General features: G+C 41.1%; 1 protein-coding gene across 1 annotated transcript in view; it reads right to left on the reverse strand.

Moving 5' to 3' along the window:
- Window positions 1–21,165, reverse strand: part of atf6 (activating transcription factor 6) — a 33,754-nt gene that overhangs the window by 5,495 nt on the left and 7,094 nt on the right. Inside the window, exons 8-15 of the mRNA XM_073476929.1 lie at window positions 14,528–14,713; window positions 14,298–14,389; window positions 12,644–12,787; window positions 10,995–11,090; window positions 10,794–10,896; window positions 10,029–10,099; window positions 8,230–8,341; window positions 3,783–3,867 (exon numbers count right to left, since the gene is read on the reverse strand). Coding sequence (XP_073333030.1) covers window positions 3,783–3,867; window positions 8,230–8,341; window positions 10,029–10,099; window positions 10,794–10,896; window positions 10,995–11,090; window positions 12,644–12,787; window positions 14,298–14,389; window positions 14,528–14,713 — 889 coding nt within the window. The remainder of the gene's footprint in view (window positions 1–3,782; window positions 3,868–8,229; window positions 8,342–10,028; window positions 10,100–10,793; window positions 10,897–10,994; window positions 11,091–12,643; window positions 12,788–14,297; window positions 14,390–14,527; window positions 14,714–21,165) is intronic.

Below are 21,165 nucleotides of genomic sequence, written 5' to 3' on the forward strand. Positions count from 1 at the left end.
CAGACTGGCACAGACTCTGAAGAGTCCATGAGGGAAGCTTTTGTTAATATTAGAAAGGAAGCAATTCATCAGCAAGTATAATCACAAAATCACAGGACATGATTTGAGTCAGTAAAAGTAAGTGCGGGACTAACAGGATGTCCATGAAACCTTAATATTCACATAACCTAAAAATCCAGCCAATTTTCAGAGGATTTTGATTCAGAAAATTCTGCCAACATGCTCATCTGTTATTTACATTTTTATATGAACGACTGGCTTTCTCTGTGATAAAAGACATAAGCCAATGTTGAATAATAAAACAGTATTTCATCATAACAAAATTAGTCAGGAATCTCAGAGGCATAACAAGACTCAAAGAATCACTAGAACATAGTGGTAGCTTATTTTGGCAAGGATGGAAAGGGTTAAACATTTGGGTTGGTAAGAGTACACTCCTTGTCAGAGGACCGGTGGGGATGTTTGTTTAGATTAGAGGAGTTGGAAAATCTGACCCCCCAACTCCTTCTCTAACTTGAACCCCCAGTGAAAGCTGCCTGTTAGCTAAAGTGCACATGTACAATCTCAGAGAAGTAAAAATAGACTGCAGTACGTCCACGCGGTCGATCCACCTGTAAATGATGTCATCCCCAAAACATTCCTCTCCTCCAAACATGTCGCTTCCACTTGATCGAGCTACTTTCAAACTCAGAGGATCATTGAATAAACACACCGTTCAGTCCTTGCGAGGAGCCACTGCTCAGTCAGATACGTTTTTCAGAGAAAATCAAGGACGTCAAGGTCAAGTAACTTTAACAGAAGCCCTGAACCGTGGACACGCAGCGAGACAGAAACAGAAGATGGCTTACATCAAAGTTTCAATCTTCGATATTCAGTTATTGACCAAGACAGACCAAACGTTCACTCCAGATTAACAGTCTATCCACCTCCTCCAGATGAAAACCATTTAGTCACTGGAGAAGGAAGGCATTCCTAAAAGCAGAACAGCAACAGAAAGCTGGAAAGAATTATCCTCCACTGCAGAGCAATCATGTTCCACAAAGAAGACAGTGCTGCTTTTCTAAGGGTCTCACCCAGCTAAATATGTACATTTACACTTAATCACTTCAAAGTTTCAAACAAAAGACAACATAAATCTGAAATGCTACTTGAAGACTGTCATCTGTGCGACACATGGTGCTTTACATGTTGAAAGAGGGGGGACCAGGATTAGCACCGACCTCTTTTCTATGTCAGCCTCTGTTGGCTTGGATTTTAACTACAGTCCCTGCTGTCAGGTCAACAAGGAACCATATGAACTGAATCTGAAGCTACTGTATCTCTACTGAATAATGCATCTGTGCCAACATAAAACTGGTGTAAGTCGTTTCTCTCAAAGATACCACAGGATCCAGCCGGCACATTAGATGCAACCACACGAATGCCTGGAACAAGCAGGAGACTTTTGGTTCTGAATTTGTGGCCAACTGCAGGCATCCATGACAGATCATGCAAATTGAAGACCCTTTTTCTTGAGGTAACAGGAATCTTTCCAGACCCGATATCTCTCCCTGAATGCCACCTTTGTTTGCCCATTTCAACAATTAGCTGAAAAGGAGGTCTTGGATTTCACTATTTACCGCTATTTCAATGGGCCATCCGACCGGCACGGACCTCAACATTCCTCCGTGACAAGACCAACCAAGAACAATGTTTACCTTCATCAATCTTCATCTCAAACACCGCCCTTTCAGAAAAAAAGAGGTTATTTCCCAATGGCCATGTCTTCCCTGCTGAGTAAGAGGCTCATATTCCACTGACTCACTCCTCTTAAACTGGCTGAATCACTAATCAAATCTGTTGCTGGTGCTTTGCCACAGACAAGACGGGGAGATAACAGAAGAACCAGGAGATTTCGGATAAAAATGCCGGGTTAACAGCCAACAACAACAGACTGTCTTCCTAATTGCTCACACCCTAGACAAACACTCTGGAGTAGGTTTCCTTTTTATATCACTGTCCTGCAGGCTTGGTAAAAATCAAGCCACCTGATAATTAAGCCTGCAGTATTTGGACAAAAGACTTCTTTCCACTGAAAACTCAGATGACCTGACTTTGACATTCTCCATCGATGATCCAGCAGATCCAAAGATCATGGAGCAAAGCTATGATGAGCTCATGGAAATCAAAAACACGTGTACGCTTAAATTATTCATAAAAAAAAACAATTTGGCAACAAATGCGCCAATCAAATTCCAAGAGTTTTCCAACAAAGTGCTCACATACTGAGGCGTATCTCGTGTGCACCAGTGTTACAATGTTTGTGATGGGTTTGTTTTTGAGGGCAGGTGGTCAAATAAACGGGTGATTGCTTCTCAAATGAGCTGGCGGAACCCCACCCCCCACCCCCCCACCAAACCACAAACCAAGTGCACTCTGATTGCCACCCACTATTACAAGCTGTGGACAGCAATTGTTTTCTTTAGGAGGAAATGAAGCAGTCTAAATGAGCCATGTTTCTACTCTATAATCTGAAGAGGACCTGTAATTTGACTTTTCATCACTTGCATGCAGCCATCGTGTGCAACGATGATATAAATGTTTGTGTGGCAAACCAAAGTGCTTACATTTCCCAGAGGGTTCCAAGACCAAAAATCCTACATGTCTGGATTAATAATTCAACATAAATTACTTCTTAGCTAAAGTACTCCTACTTGGCATGTAGGACTGGGCGACTCGGCTTTAAAATAATATCAAGAAACTTTACTTTTCTATATCGCAAAACACAATATATATGACAATATTTTGACATCTCCTCATAAGAACTTCATTAATGCTAGGACGGTATTTTTGACCAGATAGCTCGATATCGTTACTGCCACAATATTGTCGGGATGAATGCTGGTACTTTCACTAAATATAAAAAAGAAATTAGATAAACAAACATCAGTAATATGGACACATTACTGCTCACATCATTACTTCCCTTAATACAAATACAGATCTGGATGATAATGGCTTGGATGGTTTTTATAAATAACACTTCTTGCCCTTGTTAGGGTTAACCTAAACCTAACCATAACCCTACTACCACTGTAGTGTACTTTATAAATGGATGCAAAGCAGACAGTTCAAGCATTGCAGGTATTTAGTGATGTGGTTACATTCTGTTTTAAGGCTGGCATAGGGGCAGTCTTTTACATGTTGTCTTAACAATTTGGGCTTTTTAATACAGTAATAATAATAAATAGTCTCTGCCCAGGTCACAACTTCATAACTTTCAGTACAAAATATATGAAAAAAAATCAAGATCAGAAGAAAATGATCATATTGAAAAAGGTAATTCTTTTTTACATTTGTGTCTGTGGTTTGGTCAGTGGCTTTACAGACAGCTTTTCTAAATGCAACAGAGAGCATAATCAGAGGCTGAAGGACATGACAGAGAGCACAAAGAGTTCAGAAGGAGGGAGGGAGGCAGGGAGGGAGCAAAGACCTTCGACTAACAAGATGTCAAAGACAGTTTTTGGCAAAGAAAAACTATAAAGAAATGTTAATCTAAGTTAAACAGGCAACACATGCTCTCAATCCATGAAGGTAGATTTTGGAAAAAAGAATCAGCATCACCTTAAAAGGCTTAAAAAGCAAAAGTGCTCTATTTTGGTCTTAGAAGTTTCTGAGGTCACAAGTAATGCATTCTTGTGGGGAGACGTGTTTCTGAATGTGCACCCAGCTCGCCTCTCATCTGTTGCATTGTGTTGAGTGACAGAACTCCCCAACTGTTGTGTCTGTGCTGCAGTACATACCATTTATGTTCATGGCTGGCAACAACACAGACATCTTGGGTCGACTTCCTTTGTTGTGGCTGGTGGCAGGAAGTAGAAGATGATCCTGGAAACAAAGAGAAGAAAGTCATCAAGAAGAAAATACATTTATATATTCATTTGGAAGCAAATAAAATGGCTGGATGAAAGCAGCTGTTGATTATGGAGTTTATAACTCTGAGGACAAGACCTACTGACAGACTTGCATTAACAACTCACAACAACAAGTTATCAATGATGCAATAGTCATCTGGGAGGTTAAAAGGCCTGAGGATGAAGCAATTATTTCCATCAGGGCCTTTCTAGTCACAAAATTCTTCACATTGAGAACTTTTTTCATGCTTCGTCTCATCAACTAAACCACTGAAACCACTCTAACTCTTAAATACTGTCATCTTAGGCACTTGAAGCATTAATCCAGTTGTTAATCCACTAGAAGTCTGAGATCAAAACGGCATTAATCAGCAAAGTACTTCAGTTCAAAAACTATTAAAATAGCTTTTGTGCAACTCATTAGACAATGAGAGGTGAGGTTTTAATCCGAGCACATCCTCTCAGAAGGAGCTGTGGTGGAGAGGAATGCTAATGTGCAAACACACATGTGACACACGCACATCTCAAGCAGCCCACATACCACAACCAATGAATGAAAGCCGCATGAGGTGCACTCTGCTAGAATTAACAGCGGAAATTAATCTAACGCTCCAGATTGATTGATTCCATCTGCCTTGCAAGGTATAAAGGAAATTATGAATCAAAAAAGATTTCTAAAAATAACTTCATGGAAATTAAAAATGAGATGGGACATCAGAAGAACCAATGACAAGTGAGTTGCTTCTCTGAGCACAATCAAAGGGACACTCCATGGATTTACTGTAGTATTGCACTTCCATAAAGTTGTGGGACTTGCAGGAGACACTGAAACGACAGAATGGTCAAAACTGAAGCAATAGAGGCTGAGATGTCCCAATTTTTAGTTCCTAGGATGGGTCAATCTCCGGAAACGTTGGATTCTATATTTCAATACAACTCTTTAAAGAAATAATTCTTTTAAAATTTACTTCTCCAATTTGGAAGGTAGGCTTTCTCTTATAAATTTCTCAAGCCCAAACCCTTTTGATAACCCTTCTGACATCATCAAGGTTACTTTTTCAAACTTACGTGCTATTTGTAAAAAAGAAAAAAAAGAGTTGATTTTGAGTCTCATTCCTAACTCATCAAATAAGGACGATGTGGTGCCTTGGGATGGCGGCCGACCCGTCCTACAACCCGTCCTGACAAGTTGGGAATGAGACTCAAAAATCAACTTTTCTTAAAAATAGCACCTTTAAAGGCTGATATAATTTCTTTTTAAATCTCACAATTTACAAATAAATTTGTCTTATTTTCAGTTAACTTTAATTTAAATATAAATATCTCTGGAATACCGTATTACAGATATTACCTTGACTTCATATATGAAGGCTCTATGCAAAACAGTTATGATCTTCCCCACATGACTGGTGGAGGATGCACAGCAATTGGCCGAGTTCAATCAATAATGATAGTTTGTAAAATTGATGGGGTGCCCCTTTAAGAAGAGTTAAGTGAGACTTTGCAGAAAAATCACCCATGATTTGGTCTCCATCAGCTGCAGGACTGGAGCTTGTTGTGGCTTTCCAACTACCAGGAGACCAACTGAAAACTTGTTAACTTGGCTTGCAAAACCCAGTCTGGGCAAAATGAAAAATGAGTTGCGTTAAGGTGATGACAGATGGGAGTACGGCCTGAGGTTGGGAAAGGGATTACAGCGAGACGATAGGAAAGAGCAAAGTGGAAGAGTTGTGAGATATGAGGAGATACATACCGATGTGGATTTTGAGAAAAACAGAACATACATGGAAGGCATTTGTATGTTCTTGATAATGCCTTGAAAGTTTAATATCATTAGCAGTGTTTCTTCAGAATAAAGGGTTCGGTCTAGTATAAGGTCATGGAGCTGCAAGGCATCAAAGACAAGCTAAAAGCCACCAAAGGGAGTATTGGATGCTAAAAATGAATGAGAGGGTGCCTTGACTGTGTTTGGAGAGTGGCAGGAAAACACCAATCGCTTGACTGCTCATCATCAGGGGACCGGCGAGCTTGACAAGCTGACACAACAGCTGCAGCTGCCATGACAACAGGTGAATTTTCCTTGAACCTCATTGGATACGGTCCAGAGTGAAAGCAGCCAGTGTTTCCACCACCTCACCTCAATGCACACTTGCATAAAGCCACAGGTGCTAAAACATCACGAGAGGCGAGGCAAGACCGCAAAATGACGGAAGAGTAAGACCGTTCCATATTTTGCTCTTGTTATGTTTTCCATCACCTCACCTCATTTCACACTTAAACAAAAACCACAGGTGGTACGGTGTCTGTCGAGGACTTGACCGGAGCATGGCCATCTCTGACAAACTGCAGAGAATGAACTCAACTGCTGGCAAGGATGGGAACAGGCAGAGATGAAACATTTTTTGCCAGGAGGGACAACAGTGAAATTTGGTAGTGACCTGATTTAAAGTCTAAACAAATTCCAAATTTAATCCAGAGCTTTGGCAGTCCTGTCATAAGCGACTGGAACAAAAAAACAAAAGCACACCCGCTTTTCCCGACACACACACACACACACAAACACACACACCCTGAAACCCAGGAAACAAAATATAGGCAAATAAACTAACTGAGAAAGGCTGACAAACGTTTGTGCTACAAATGTCTGAAATAAAAATGCCACACTGAGTTACAGGCCTGCCATCTACGCTCTATGTCTTTTACTATTTATTGTTTCTGTCAGACCCAACAAGGCATCGTTTTTTGGCTACTGTAACATTGATTTCTTATTAAAATATATTTAATTCACTTAAGCTCTTAAATTAGTATTACAAAAATCACACCTCATTAGGGAGCTGAAAGAATTAGTCGATTAATCATCCAAAAGAAAATTAATCAGCAATGATTTTGATGATTCATCCTTTGTCATTTTTTTTTCCAGCAAAAAAGCTGAACGTTTTTTCTCTTTGTTTTTTGTCTTGTAGCTTTGAGTTTTGGTAAGATTGAAAGTCAGACAAAACAAGCAATTAGAAGACATTGCCTTGGGCTGGATAATAAGATTCTAAGATAAGATTTTTTCTGGCATTTACAGACCAAATATCAAAATAATCAAAACTTTAAAGTAAAAATTATATAAATAAAAGTTTATTTATCAGCATAACTTATTACGACTAAACATTTGGTCAGAACAGGTCACCGAGAATCAGAGCTCAGGAGGTTCCATTTAATATTCTGTTTAACTGTGCTTGATTAAGAGTTGAAGCATCACTGAGGGGTTTTCCAAGATACACAGCATGGTGTTACTTTTATTTTAACTATAACACCCACAGCTCATGCAACACAAAGCCACTAGAAACTGAAGGACGGCTACTTGACCTGTAGAGGCCCCCCAACTCGGGTACACCATTGTTACCATTGTCAGTGCTGTCACCATGCCAACTCAGAGCCAAACCTTTGTGACTTGCTTGGCGACAAGAGGTCCTGATCTTTGACCACGTGCTCCAAAACTCCCACCCCACTGAGTAATCCTGAGGATTTAAGGGCTTAACGTCGCACAGAGTGTCCTGAGGTGCCGAGTGTCATATGCGCTTGGTACAGGGACCAAGAAACATATCTTCATTTCAGAGGAAGTAAATGAGTGTTATCTGGCACAGCTGATGAAGATGGAGCAGACGCTTCCTATCATAACACAAACTGTAATGTGTTTCCCCCCACACAGCATATTAATTTCCTTTTTGTTTGGTTAGATCTTAAGAATGAAAGGACGCAAGATTAGGGGCTCTATAAATATATATTTTGAAAAGAAAGGAAAGCACTCAAAGACACAAACCAAGACTAATCACAGAACTCTATCTGAGCATGATGTCCAAGATCAATCATATGAAGAGGGGAAAGTAAAAACAGGTTCTGAGTCTCGAATGTGGAAAAACTGTCAAATGAATAAAGACCAAGTAGATGAACAGTGACATCTGGTCTCATGCCCTAAGATCTAAAACATGGTCTTGATGATTGCAAATTAATCAAGGAAACTGGACTGAAAAGGGGTAGTCAGGCGTGTAGAAGTCATCCCCTCCCCCACCCTGCACTTTTCTCTCAAATCGACAGACTTATTAAATATAGTTAATGATTCATAGGTCACGCTTCATGTAATTAAGTTGTCGCTTTTTAAAGGCCAGTTTGGGAGAAGGAAATCTCACGACAGACACAAATGCAATGAAATCAGTGTTGAGCTGTGAAAACTTCGATTGAAATCCCCTTTAATTCTACTTTATGTGAACTATTTCACCCGTGTGTCAGACACTGTGTGCGAGCCGGCGCCCATTTCCCATTTCAAGTCACTGTGAAGGACCGAACTTACCCTTCGGAAAGACACGACGTAGAAAGTGTCGCCACGACGATGGATCTCATCAAAGAAGTCGCTGTAGGTGTGATGAGGTGCGTAGTATACCTGCAGCTCGCTGCCAGGGTTCCTGTTGATAAAGAGTAACAAGGTTACAGACAAATATGGGAAAAAACACAGAAACATTTTCAGGAATGTGGAGAAAGACAGATTCAAACAATATGGGTGTTTAGGGTTCGGGTTAAGTTAGGGTTGCTGATAATCCATGTTTTGTGCCGGAGAAATGCATTTTATTTCGCAAATTTCATGTGAATAAAATTCTTTAAAAAGGAGCGCTGTGGAACTTTCGTGTTGTGCTGGAAGCTGGTCGTTAGTTTATGTTAGTGAACTCTGTTTCTAAACTTACGTTGCTCTCTGTTAGTGGAGCGGAGAGAGGCACCGAGACGAAGAATTCGAGAACATGCAGGGGGTCACATCATTTGGACTGTGGCAGTCCTTCACAAAGAAATCCACAGTCCAGCAGCATTAAACAACTTAAACAAATCATTCTTAGACTTGCATAGGCAACCGAGAGAGACCGGGAAGGTCTCATCATATGGCCAAAAAAAAGTGATTAATACATGTGAATTGCCACAAATTGTTACACTGAGCCCCTTTAACAGTTTTAATATCAGATGTTTATCAATACACTAAGATTATTTAATACGTCTCGTGCTGCTCGTTGACCTTGTTTTACATGACAGTAAACAAATCCTCTCTAGATGACATCATGTCGGGCTGAGGAAAATTTTGATGAGTATTTATCCTTATATCCTTATTTGTAACCTAACCAATTAATCAAGAAAATAACTGGCAGATTAATCGATAATTAAAGGGTAACTCCACCGATTTTACATATTAAAGTGTGTTTACAGTTCTTGGGCAGTACTACTGCATATGTAAAAAAGTAGTATAAAGCCTTTTGCAGCTCCAGAGGAAGCTGCATGTAATGTAATGTAAAAGGGCAGACATAGACATGAGGATGATAACCAAAAAAAAAACAAAGGTATCATGCTTGAAATGACAATATTTAAATTTAAATTCAGGCTAAACGGTGGCCTTGCAGAGGTTAACTGCTGAAACTGATTTCTCCTCCTTTGTCCTGCAGCGTTGGACGTTTCATAGCCGCCTAGACTTACAACTTGGAAAAAAAACTGTAAGTGGCCAAAAAAGTATTCACTCCATCTGCCTGATCTAAACTACACAGTGCACTCCAGTATAAAAAGGCTCTTATTGACCGCCAAACCTCAGCAGCAGTGTACAAAGGTCATGCTTTAAAATCACTGCATCATAAATCAATCAGATTGTAAAAACTCAAAAAGCTGGCAAACGCCAAAAATGTTGCAATAGAAACCATAATGTTATTTCTCAGTGAAGTTCCATTTCAGGACCCACTTTGGTCAAACACAACTTTGCAACAATAAAACATAAACTGTATATTTTATGTATTGTTATATTGTAATGCATTGTTATGTCTATACTTGCTTTACATAATCTATTTGTGTTGATCTGCTTACAAACACTCCCGTCTGCAGGTCTAAACAGATTACAGCTCACGGTTTTAGTTTACGACACGTTATTGTCTTACCACACAAGTAGTCGCGACAGTGTATTTGTTCTGAAATCTACACAGTGTTCTGCCCTCTAGCGGTCAAAAAAGGCTCAATGCAGCTTTAAAAATCGAATGGGAATTTTTTGTAAGAAACAAAATTGAAACCTTGAAAATAATCTACTTGTGTGAATCTGACACAAATACATTGCGACAGGCCTTTACTCACTTTTCCTCTGTTGTGTCTGTGTATTGGACGGTCACAATCTGGGCACTCTCAGCCTCCTTATTCTCTGTTTTCTGTTGGGGAAAAAATGAGAGAGAATTAGCTATAATCTCTTTATATTCGCTTCAACTAACCATTAGAGAGAGCAGGATAAACTCTTGGCAACTACATCTGACGCATAAATACAGGCTCCGTTCAAAACATTATAACTGAACATCATTCCAAACATCGCACCCACATTCCTGTCCTACAGTTTACAACAATCAGCATTGTATGGTTTCATATGTTGAAATAATGGGAGGACTTAATGGTAGGGCTGAAACAGCTCAATACAGGTGAGAAATAAATACATCTACACTTCTATTTAAAGTAAAATGAAGAATGGGTATATACAAACTGGGCATCTCCGGGCAGATTAGACTAACACTGACAGATTTAGAAAAAAATGATGGAAAAAAGGAGCAGGGGGCACTAATCCTACAGCCCCCCTCTAAGTGTTGTGTTTACTTTCTCAGGGCTGCCGGATTAAACTCGGCCCAATAAAGAGAAATGAGAGGCAGAAAAAGGGGAAGGTGTGAGGGGAGGTGAAACAGTGGTGAAAGAGAGGCTTTGGGTTTGCCAAAAATCCCTTTCTGCTAAAATGAATGACCTAAATTCAAGTGAAGTTTAGTTTGTAAGCTTTACTGCACAAACTGAACATCACATTCTTTTTTGCACGGCCCATTAGACGTGTTTTCCTGTTTTCCAGAACACACTGCTGGGACTTACCAGAATGGTCCTGGTGGGTTTGTGATTGCTGTTACTCATGCGCCTGGATTTGGTCTGCTGCACTTCATGACGGTGGACCCAACCCCTCAGCTCATGGGCCAACCTGCCAATCAACGTATATTAGCCTTGTTTTTGTTTTGTTTTTTTACATATAAGCTAGGATCTGAGTGATCTGTGCGAAAGGAGAAAAGTATGACTTACTCTAAGCACTTGGTCCTGTTTACAGGAGGCTGGCAGGGAGGAGATGGTCTGAGGAAGATGGGGTCCTTCACCACCATCAGGGCCTTATCCTCAGAGCTACAACAAGCAAGAAAGAGCAGACAGAGGGTGTTAAACAAGGAGGAAAGTGATAACTTTACAAGGCTGTTCAGATGCTCTCAAATCAATGTAATGTAAGTAATATCTGTGAAAAATATTTTCCACATGTTGGGAATATGCTTTGAATGCAATCTGAGAGCCAAAATGGCTGCTTGCCTACTGACGGAGGTGAAACACCCAGAACGGATTGAGTAACGGGAAGAAAAATGGCACCAAAATAAAACCCAGTGGGGATTCACTGTGGGGACAGTTGTTGAATTTCACGGGTTACTAATAAGTTTTATTGATTCAAATTCTTGATACGTTACATGTGCAGAAGTGGCAGAGCTTCAGTTGCTGAATGTAGGCACAAAAATATTAAGAAGGGAAAAGCACAGATTCTGAAGTGATGCGTCTACAAGCTTGCTCAGAATGATCAAACACGCTACAGAGAGGAGAGCATTAACACTCTGTAGGTTCAAATCCAGTCTGATTATGACGGATGAAAACAACAGCCCAACAGTCAGGGTCACCACGAGGTGGGTTCACAAACATTATGGCTAAGCAGCACAGTGCAGGGAATGACTTCCTCCTCAGACGTTACTGTGTATTTAATTACAACGGTTAGACCTGAATGAATGATTGTGTTCCTCAGGGTGATGATGTAGACTGTCCACAGTCAGTGCCCACCTGCAGGGCGCTTGTTACCAAAACGTCTGCCACAGACGTAATACCTCCCCTGGGCCTCCCTGATCAGAGCCGACACATCGACTACACCTCGCACTCCTGTCTCCAAATGCTCTGAAAATGGTTCGGCGAGACAACATGTCAGACCGCAGGGGCCTGATCATAACTCTGACCAAGGGGCCCGTATTAACCTTCCCGCACACACACCTTCCTGTTCAGTGAGACCCGAAGATTAGGTTGCATATCTCCCCCGTCATCCTCCCCTGTGCTGCGTTTGGTGCTGTCACCCCTTTTGTAAAGGCTAATGTGTTCCTTCCTGCCTGCGTTGGCTGTATGCTGGTAGGGAAACCTGATACTAGAGCTGAATGGTATGCATTAACATGTAACATACCCTACACAGAGATCTGAGAAAACACAGGCTGGCAATGCCACGCAGACGTCGGACACTCTGACCACCTTGCAAAACATCATTTTCAGGACATGGGGTTGCAGGTAATGTACCAAACAAGAATGTTATTTATGCAATTTACAAATGAGACTGCTGGGGCTCTATTGCATTTCAAAAAAGAAAGAAAAATATATAAAGCTTTAGAAAAATAAACTGTTACTGGCAATGTCAAACAAGGCCTGACCCCAATTTCCCACCTTGTTACTCAAAGCACAACTGCTGGCTGACTAGCCAGAGGCCTGGAGGCATTTTAAAGGTAGACGTTTGGACAGAGTTGGTCACCGGCTGGCGCACATGTTTACACGTGCCGTAATGAGCTGTACGATTTTGGACTCAGCCCTGGCACAGGTGCATCCTGGTCCGCTGACATGGTGTCGTGTTGTGAAAGGTGTCGGGGGTGGGGCGTTGAGCTCATTACCTGTCGGCAATCTCAGAGGGGCCACTGCTGAGGGGATCGGAGTCCATCATGGCCTCTGTTTCTGGCTCTGAGGAGAAACCCAACAGGTGTCTGCCACTGGGCTGCGGGGAATAAACTTCATGCTTGGAGCCACCCTGAAACAGACTGATGAAACAGAGGACAGGTGAGGTTAGGAAGGGAGACAGGTGAGGTCAAATCAGGACAAATCGGGAAAAGAAGAACTGGGTACTGGACTGAAACAACCGCCAAATTCCATGTATCCCACATCCTGCGCACAGGAGGGATTTTCATTCTTAGCCACAAGCAGAATCTGAACTCTGATCTGGACTGTATAACCCAAAGCACGCCGGGGCACACACACAAGCAAAAATACACACAGTCTCTTTCAATGGTATTACTACACTGGGTGGCATTTTCATTTCAAAGGGATCCGACCTCAAAAGCAGGCATATTTCGCATTCCAAAGGAGAGCCCTGACACAAAACACACAGATGTGAGCACAGGTATAGACACACACGCAGCCTTTAGCCACTGTGAAAACCACTCAAGTCGCGAAAGCAAACTCATTTATGGGTCCCAGGAAACTTTTTCATGTTAAAGCTCTTGAGAACGACAGACCGAACACATTCCTAGCACGGAGCACATGCAGACTTTCAAAGCAAACAAATCTGACAAGTAGATGCTCGCATCTTTGAGGAGAAAAATATTCTCGGGAGAAAACAAACATTTTTATAACATGAGAACAGAGAATTCATCATTACTGTTGGAGGTGGATTGTGAGCTTACACAACGTCTCCATCTGCTAAGATGGGTGGAATCAGCGCTATTTCCCCAGTGAAATTTTACATAACTCATCTTAATTTGTCACCGTTGTTAATATTACAAGCAGAGATGAGAAAAACTGCCATAAACAAATGTCTTATACTTCTTTTGGAGCCTGAAATGATTTTCTTTTTGCACTTGCAAATGGTAAATGTTTACTTTCCGCCTAACCCATCAGGTTGTCTAGAGACTTATTCACCCATTAGTCACCAAGTCTTATAAACTCTGGCAACAACAACAGAGGGATGGAATATACACACAAGAGCCACTTGGCCCGGATGAGATATTAGTCGTCAACTGCTTTACCAACTACATCAGGACTTGTACAGTATGTGCATTACTGGACTACATTATTCTGGATTGTACCACACGATTGTTGAATTCACGTTATTTTGGTCAAAGCTTCAAAGGGATCTTTGTGAATTGAACAAGCCTTAGCTCAACCTTTGGAAAAGATTGTGCAACAACTTCAGCTTGAGTTTTTGGGCCAATGTGTTAATTATCTTTGTCTGAATGTGGGTAAAGCAGGTTTGTGTGAACATATTGCTTCAATGGGAAATGTTCTGCACTGCATGTTTTCAATAAACATTTTTGCGTAATGTCTTACATGAGAGGCGAAATTCCCACAATGAGTCACGAGGCTTCCCATTTGTTTGCCTCCAGAACTTAAACTCTTGCGCATCCACAACATGTTACAGTTTCCAGGGACCTTCCTCCATCCACAGTATCTGCATCAGTGTGCCTTTGCTTTTAGACACTAAATCAAACTGTTGTGTGAACAGTTCAAGTCATAGACAGATCCATAGTCATACATTATGTGTCATATGCTGACCTCATTGGTCCAACGTTGAGTACGAGGAACACCAGCACCACCATGAGACACACAGCTCTCCTCTTGGGGGCCTTTGCAGTTAGCACTGTATTCTGCAGGGAAAGAAAGGTGTCACATTAAATCACAAACTACAAATCACAGATATATGAGTAATGGAGGACCACTCTCTAGACCTGCTCTCTTTAGACTGTGTGGATGTATTAGCAGAGCTGCTACTTCTAGCCTCTCACCTCACTCAGCATGTCCTCCAGCTGTTTCTTGAGGTTGCCATTCTCACACTTGAGTGCCGCATTCTCAGACAATGCCATTTTCAGGCGAGCTTCCAGCGAGAGCAGATACTCTTTCTTCTTCTTCCGAGAAAGGGAAGCTGACTCGCGGTTCTTTATCATGCGTTGCTGCCTCTGGGACACCTTGGACTGGAAGGAGAGGGAGACAAAGATAGAAACAGAGACATAAGAATAATGTTATGACATAGGTCATTACCCATGTCATGTTCACTCGACACCAAACAGGAGAGACGTGGTTATCGTAAGAATGCAATGAAATGCCTCCTTGAGCCACCTGTTGGGTTGTAGATCATAGGTTCCTCTCACTAGTGTGACATAATGTTTATCTATGCTCTTAGAGATGTATGGGTAAAAGGCTTTTCATTCATGAGAAATCTTTTTCTGTGGAACCACCCAAACTAGTGTGTAGAGCAGGGCTGCCCAAAGTGGGGACCACGGGCCAAAGTTGACTCGACAGGTGTTTCTAGGTGTTTGCACTGGTGGTTACTTCTTCTCATTCCAGTGTCCCTCTTTTCAAAGATGGATGGCATATTGAGATAAGTACCTGGAAGACGAGAAGGGGGTTCCTACATAAAAGCCAGGGTCGACTTTGTTATTCTCAGCGGGAGAAAACCTCAGCCAGCCTCTGATGCTCTGGTTTACTACGGTGATAGAACAATAAATAAACATGTTCAAGATGTGTCGCATGGTTAATGACACCTCTGCAACAAATCATGGCTTTAACATCACCCCAAAGAGCACTTAAGTGCACATGATCAAGCTTCTACTTGAAAATATTTACACTGACATCCTCTGAGAGGTCCAGAGGTCGCCTGCCATGCCTCTGTTCTAAATGTGAAGAAGGATGTGTTTACGGAGTGTGTCACGCTTTGACAAATGGATTCACATCTGAGGCACATAAACACATAGGAACTATTTATGCTTGACGTCTGGATTAGGGACGTAACGGTACATGTATTCATCCCAAACCGTCACGGTAAGGACGTCACAGTTCAGTGCATGCAGTCATACAAAGAATGCTACCGACTGTCACACTATGGCGTGAGTATCACAGCTCCAATCCACATTCCAACCCAGTTAATGGTGGTAATGCAGACGGCCTCACCCAGATGTGCCAATCACTGGAGCAATGAGTCCAACAACTTATCCCTTCTGTTTTTAAGCAGCCTCTAGATGTGAAAGCAGTCACGGCCAGAGATACTGAAACAAATGCCATTTGTTTTTTGTCTAAATCCCAGAAAATGCAAGCGAAAACAAAACACACGATGATACATATGTATAAATAAATAAATGAGTGAATAAATAAACAAGAAAGAAGCAGTTTTAGAGCTCGTTTCCTGTAAGGATAACCTATGGGATTCAATCCACTCAAGGTCGGTGAGGTGATAACTGAAAAACAAAGTTTTGCACGCAAACCCAAATAGCAAATATCTTGGCATGACCTCTCGCAAATTAACATGACCCATGGCTGTGGTGACTTTTCAAACACCATCATTGACCATCCAGTCCCCAGCTACCCCTCTACTGCCCTTCTCCAAACACAAACACCGGGGTAAGTCTCTAAGATCCTGGACCTAATAGCCCCGCTGGTGATTAAGTTATTTGGATCCCTGTATTTGTGTTCTGTCTCCTGAGAAACCCCTCTGTCTCCCAGCCCAAACTGGGAGCTGTGCCACTAGCCTGAGCCTGGGAACGCTGCAAGTAAGCAGTTACCAGGGAGTGGAGAGCAGGGGGAACTTCACATCACCACCAAAATGAGGCTGAGGAGGAAAATGTGGGGCAAGGGGGAACAAAATGGCAGAGTGGCACTTCTCAATTAACCTCACTTGAACAGATGGAAACATGGCTGCTGGTCCAAAATCAAACTATTAAAGTTCTGATGGGAAAAGAAAAAGCCAAGCCAACCCATCCCAGCATGCCTTCCTCTCACGCTGCTGTTGAGGTTTACATTCAGCATCCTAAGGGTTACTCCAGGAGGAAGTGTGTGATGAACCATTAACCCCTCCAAATGGGAGGGGAGTTTAACAAGTTCAGGTGAAAACGTGTCCTGATTTTACTGTAGGTAATAAACACCTAATAACTGTGGCCTGCGTTCCACAGGTGAAATAACTGTCAACCTGTGATGCTGAATTCTTGATGCATTTCCCTTTTAAGGCACTCTAATTTCCTAAATCTCCATTTTAAAGTCCACATGGTGTGTAACTGATCTTTCTTTTAGTACTGCGAGTTAAACATGTAGAAGCAGAGCAAAACGTAAGAGAGCATATTGGTCTAGTTGACTAATGTCTTGCAGCTGTTTTGCTTTGTGGTATTAAGGTGACTGTTAGTCAAGAAACTGGTATTCTTCATAAACAGTATCACAAGTGGACTCAACTTCCGGGTCTGAAAAGTGAGACGGGGTACTGCAGAAGTGCTGAAAAACTGCATCCTTTCTAAAGGCCAGCAGTGGGCGAGTCCACTGGTTTCAGAAAGAAGTCGGATTGTATGTAAGTCTATGAGAAAACTGCTAATTTCAAGTATGCAATGTTCATTTTGTAAATTATTATTAAAAACTCAATTTCCTGAAATACGTATGTACGTATGGACTAGGTCTAAGAGTCGACAATAAAGCAGGATATCCGGGCGTGGCTACCACAGCCTGTCCTCAGATTCTCAGTCAGATCCAATCATTATTCTCCCCAGCTCCACCATCTCATCCAAAATTCACAATTCCATTCGATACTTGACAACAGGTCATGGCTGCAACTCAATGGAGCTTTGTGTGATGTGTTCTCAATAGTTATCCAAGTCCAGGGAGCTAAAATGTTGAACAGATTTTCAGCAGATCATATGATGATTTATTCAACTTAAGAGCCTCGTTTTAATCAACAAGATACAATGCTGTTACACCCTGACATCCACGATAGCCTTCTCCCCTGCATGAGTTTTGAATAATAAGGCAAAAACTGAGTCAACACAGAAGAATCCTGAACAATCTCCACTCATGCTTCAGAGAGCTGAGATGGCATTAATCAAACTCCCTTGTGTCTATCCTGGACGTTTCTCGTGATTTTTAATTCAACTGAGCAGCCCAATTTGGAAACTAGACACTTTTGCAAAAGAAATTAAAGACATGAAAGCACCATCTTCTGCGCTGGAGGGAGGGGACTCCTTCCCATGGGGTCTTGGGGTCCCCTCCTGTAAAACCTCCAATCTTGCAAATGAGATGAATTGTTGAGGCCTGCAATTCCAGGCCTTGCTGTTTTTCAGTCTCGAACATGCACACGCGCACACACACACACACACAGAGCTAAATCCCCGGTCGTGTAAGAGCTTATTACATTACAGCAGTCCAATCCCTGATGGCTGTTTACAGCTGTCGCAAATGCTTCGTCTTGCACAACACCTGTCTGTAGCATGTAATCGTTAGCAGCCGTTTAATGCCCCGGCTTATATAGGTGAACTCTAGCCCAAAATACAGTACTGTAAGCATGAACAGTGGCACACTCAGACATACTGTAGATACAATATGCAGTCACACCTGGCACTTGCATGCCATCTTTAACAGGCATTTTACACATCCCCCGGCCCACCACTGAGCTGCAGCCAAACCACAGTAAGCTTATAAAGTGAACACAGCTGCGGCTCGTCCGAACACTAGCACACACACTCGCACAGCATGACGTGGCTCAAGTGCTTCTCGTGGGTCAGGGAAAGCCCACCTAAAGTAAGACTATGTCACTTTCGAAGGATGAAACAACACATTCTCTTCCCCACAAAGCTGAATTCATAAACATTTAAACAAACCCTTCATCACTTTAATACAATTTGCTGCCTGCTACAGTCTTCTTATCGGCTTGTGGTTGCTAATAATAGCAAACTTTTGACTGATATTGCTGTATAAGTGATGTCACTGGGTCACAGATTTTATGACTCTTCTCAACTTGTACTACAGTTCCACTGATTACATTTTTTCACCAATGCCACCATTTAGCCAGTCTCACTTTAAAGATATAAAAAGTACAATGTAATTAAAATGTCTTAATAAAAGACTAGATCTTTTTATATATTATGTTGAGTTTTGTACTTACATTATCCTAAACACTATCCTCAACTTACATCATTATAAACTTAAGAATATTTAAAACGCACAGAAATCCAAATTTAATTTACATAACGGTGAGTGTCATTTGGTCGCCTGTCGCAGTTGCACCTATAGTTGCAGAAACTACAAACTGTACATTTTAAAATCAAACAACCAGATTCAGCAAAATAAAAATATTTTTCTTACCTTCATAAAAATGTCTTTGGTGACACTTTCTATGAGGCCCATGTCTATAATGCATTATGAACATACATAATGATTTATAACCAGCTTGTAATGTATAACATCTTCTTATAACACAGGGAGTTCATTACTATACCGACGGCATCCAATGGCCACTTAAAATCACATTATAATGCATTTTAATAGTGATTAGAATGTGTTATAAAATGATTAATGTATTACTATGACAATTTTAATTCATTATGATCCTTGAAAAAATAGTTAGTGACCAGCAATAATAAAGCATTGATAATTGGCCTTATAATTATAAAATGGTTTATAATGTGTTATGATTATTGTTATAAAGCATAATGGATATATTTGATGGCTTGTAACTATGATTATGCAGCACTATGGGTGCATTAAAACACAATATAAGTATGTTAATAATGCGTTATAATGCATTATAGACATGGACTTTGTAGAAAGGGTTACCAAAACTTCCACTCTTCCCTCTTGAGAAATTAGTGGAGGTGTCAGCTCATTCCCCCTCACAATTAATGTATACAGTCCCTCCCCTTTAATCACCTTGTGTAAACTTTATTGACTCGGTTACCCTAACAAGTGGCCGAGAGGCGTGTTTGTTCTGGCCTCTGGGGTTTGGAATTCCTCGACATTGTTCTCGAGGTCTGGCACGAAAAAGTGCTTCTCCAGACTTGATTCTACCCGTGATAATTGGACAAGTTCCTCTCAGGCCCTTTTTCAGGGGCTGACTATTTTTACAGCCAGAGGTCAGCCATTACCATTTATAAAACAACAACCACTTGTGAAATTGCAGTTGAGGTTAATCATTAAAAATAGCCTGATGGAAAACATCGTTAATGTCAAAACACATTTAGCCGGTGGGTAAAATAGATCATTGTGACATTAGGTTATGACTAATGTTTTTCACATTTGTAGACATGGCATCAGGGCCACACAGTGGTGAGATGATGATATCTGAAAACTGGATCCATTTTCTGTGGTCGTCCCAGTGTCACCACCGAAATCATTGCAGTTGATTTAGGAGACGTTCCACAAATGTGACACACATGGTTCTCCCTAATTAAAAAAGTTACCCTTATGAACAATGATGCTTCACTGCCACGTCAGAGCTTGTAGACAAATGAGAACACTGTGAATTTGAAAGTTCTGCTCCCAAAAAAAAACAAAAAAAAAAACGGAAAAGAAAACGGAGTGGGAACATGTTTCCCAACTCACTGAGAGCAAGTCATCAGGAACCGCCGTGCTGGGGTCCCAAGCCTGAAACAACACTGACGTTGAAGTCACGGCATCTCTCTGACTTGCAACAGAGGCTGACGATTCAGACTAGCAGAAACAGCATTTGCAATTCATTCAAACAACAAGAAGATAATCAGATAAACAGGCCAACAAACCAGCCCCAGGTCTTTAAAAAATACCTCTCCCACCAAAAATAAGACAAGCACGCATGAAAATTGGGCAGCTTTTACTGAGAGACCACAAGCTTGAACCATAAACAAAACATACTATGATTGAATTTTCTTTTTTTAACTTTTAAATCTCCGGGGCAGACCCTTCTGCACTTAATAGTACCTCATAAGATTCCCTGAAAGTTCTATATTATCCTGTGCTGTCATTACACAGACCTAAAAGAAATGAGTTCACGATGGACAAATACTGTGTTCACTTTGCATGTCCTTCTGTACACTGCAGCTGTCCTGACATCACCCCTGAATGCAACACACGGAAAGATCCACCCTCGGTCAGAGTAATGTCCTCTATGACACCATTCAAGCTGTCTGAACTACAATTACATAACGTGCATTGTTCCAATCAAACCCCACAGGTGCAAACAAAGCAGAGGCCAACAATGATCATCTGTGGATTGTTTGTGGCTCTATGAAAACCATCGAGTTTCCGGGGTTATTATTCTGACGACCATCAACATTATTTACAAAAAAATGACTCATTTAATTACATATTAAATGAAGGAACTATCATGAGTACTAGAGGAACAAATAATTCAATCCACAAAATACGTCAGGGTGTGTGCTGAGCTCGCAGCTGCATCCTTGTCTTAAAAGAAGATTTTTTTTTTTCCATTACAAAGGGAAAAATCATTAAAGTTGATGTTGTTTTTGCCTAAAACAAATAAATGTTCATGTTATTTTTTCACTTGAGGCTTAATTTGTGTCTTTTCATAACTTTTCCTTCAGTGTGGAAAAACTTTCACCATCATAAATAAAATCGTATAAACATTTTACTTCAACACTTTATTTTCACATGTTACGCAGAAATTAAAGTTAATGGTTTG

This window comes from Pagrus major, chromosome 11, assembly GCF_040436345.1.
Source record: "Pagrus major chromosome 11, Pma_NU_1.0".
In the NCBI taxonomy this organism is placed as follows: domain Eukaryota; kingdom Metazoa; phylum Chordata; class Actinopteri; order Spariformes; family Sparidae; genus Pagrus; species Pagrus major.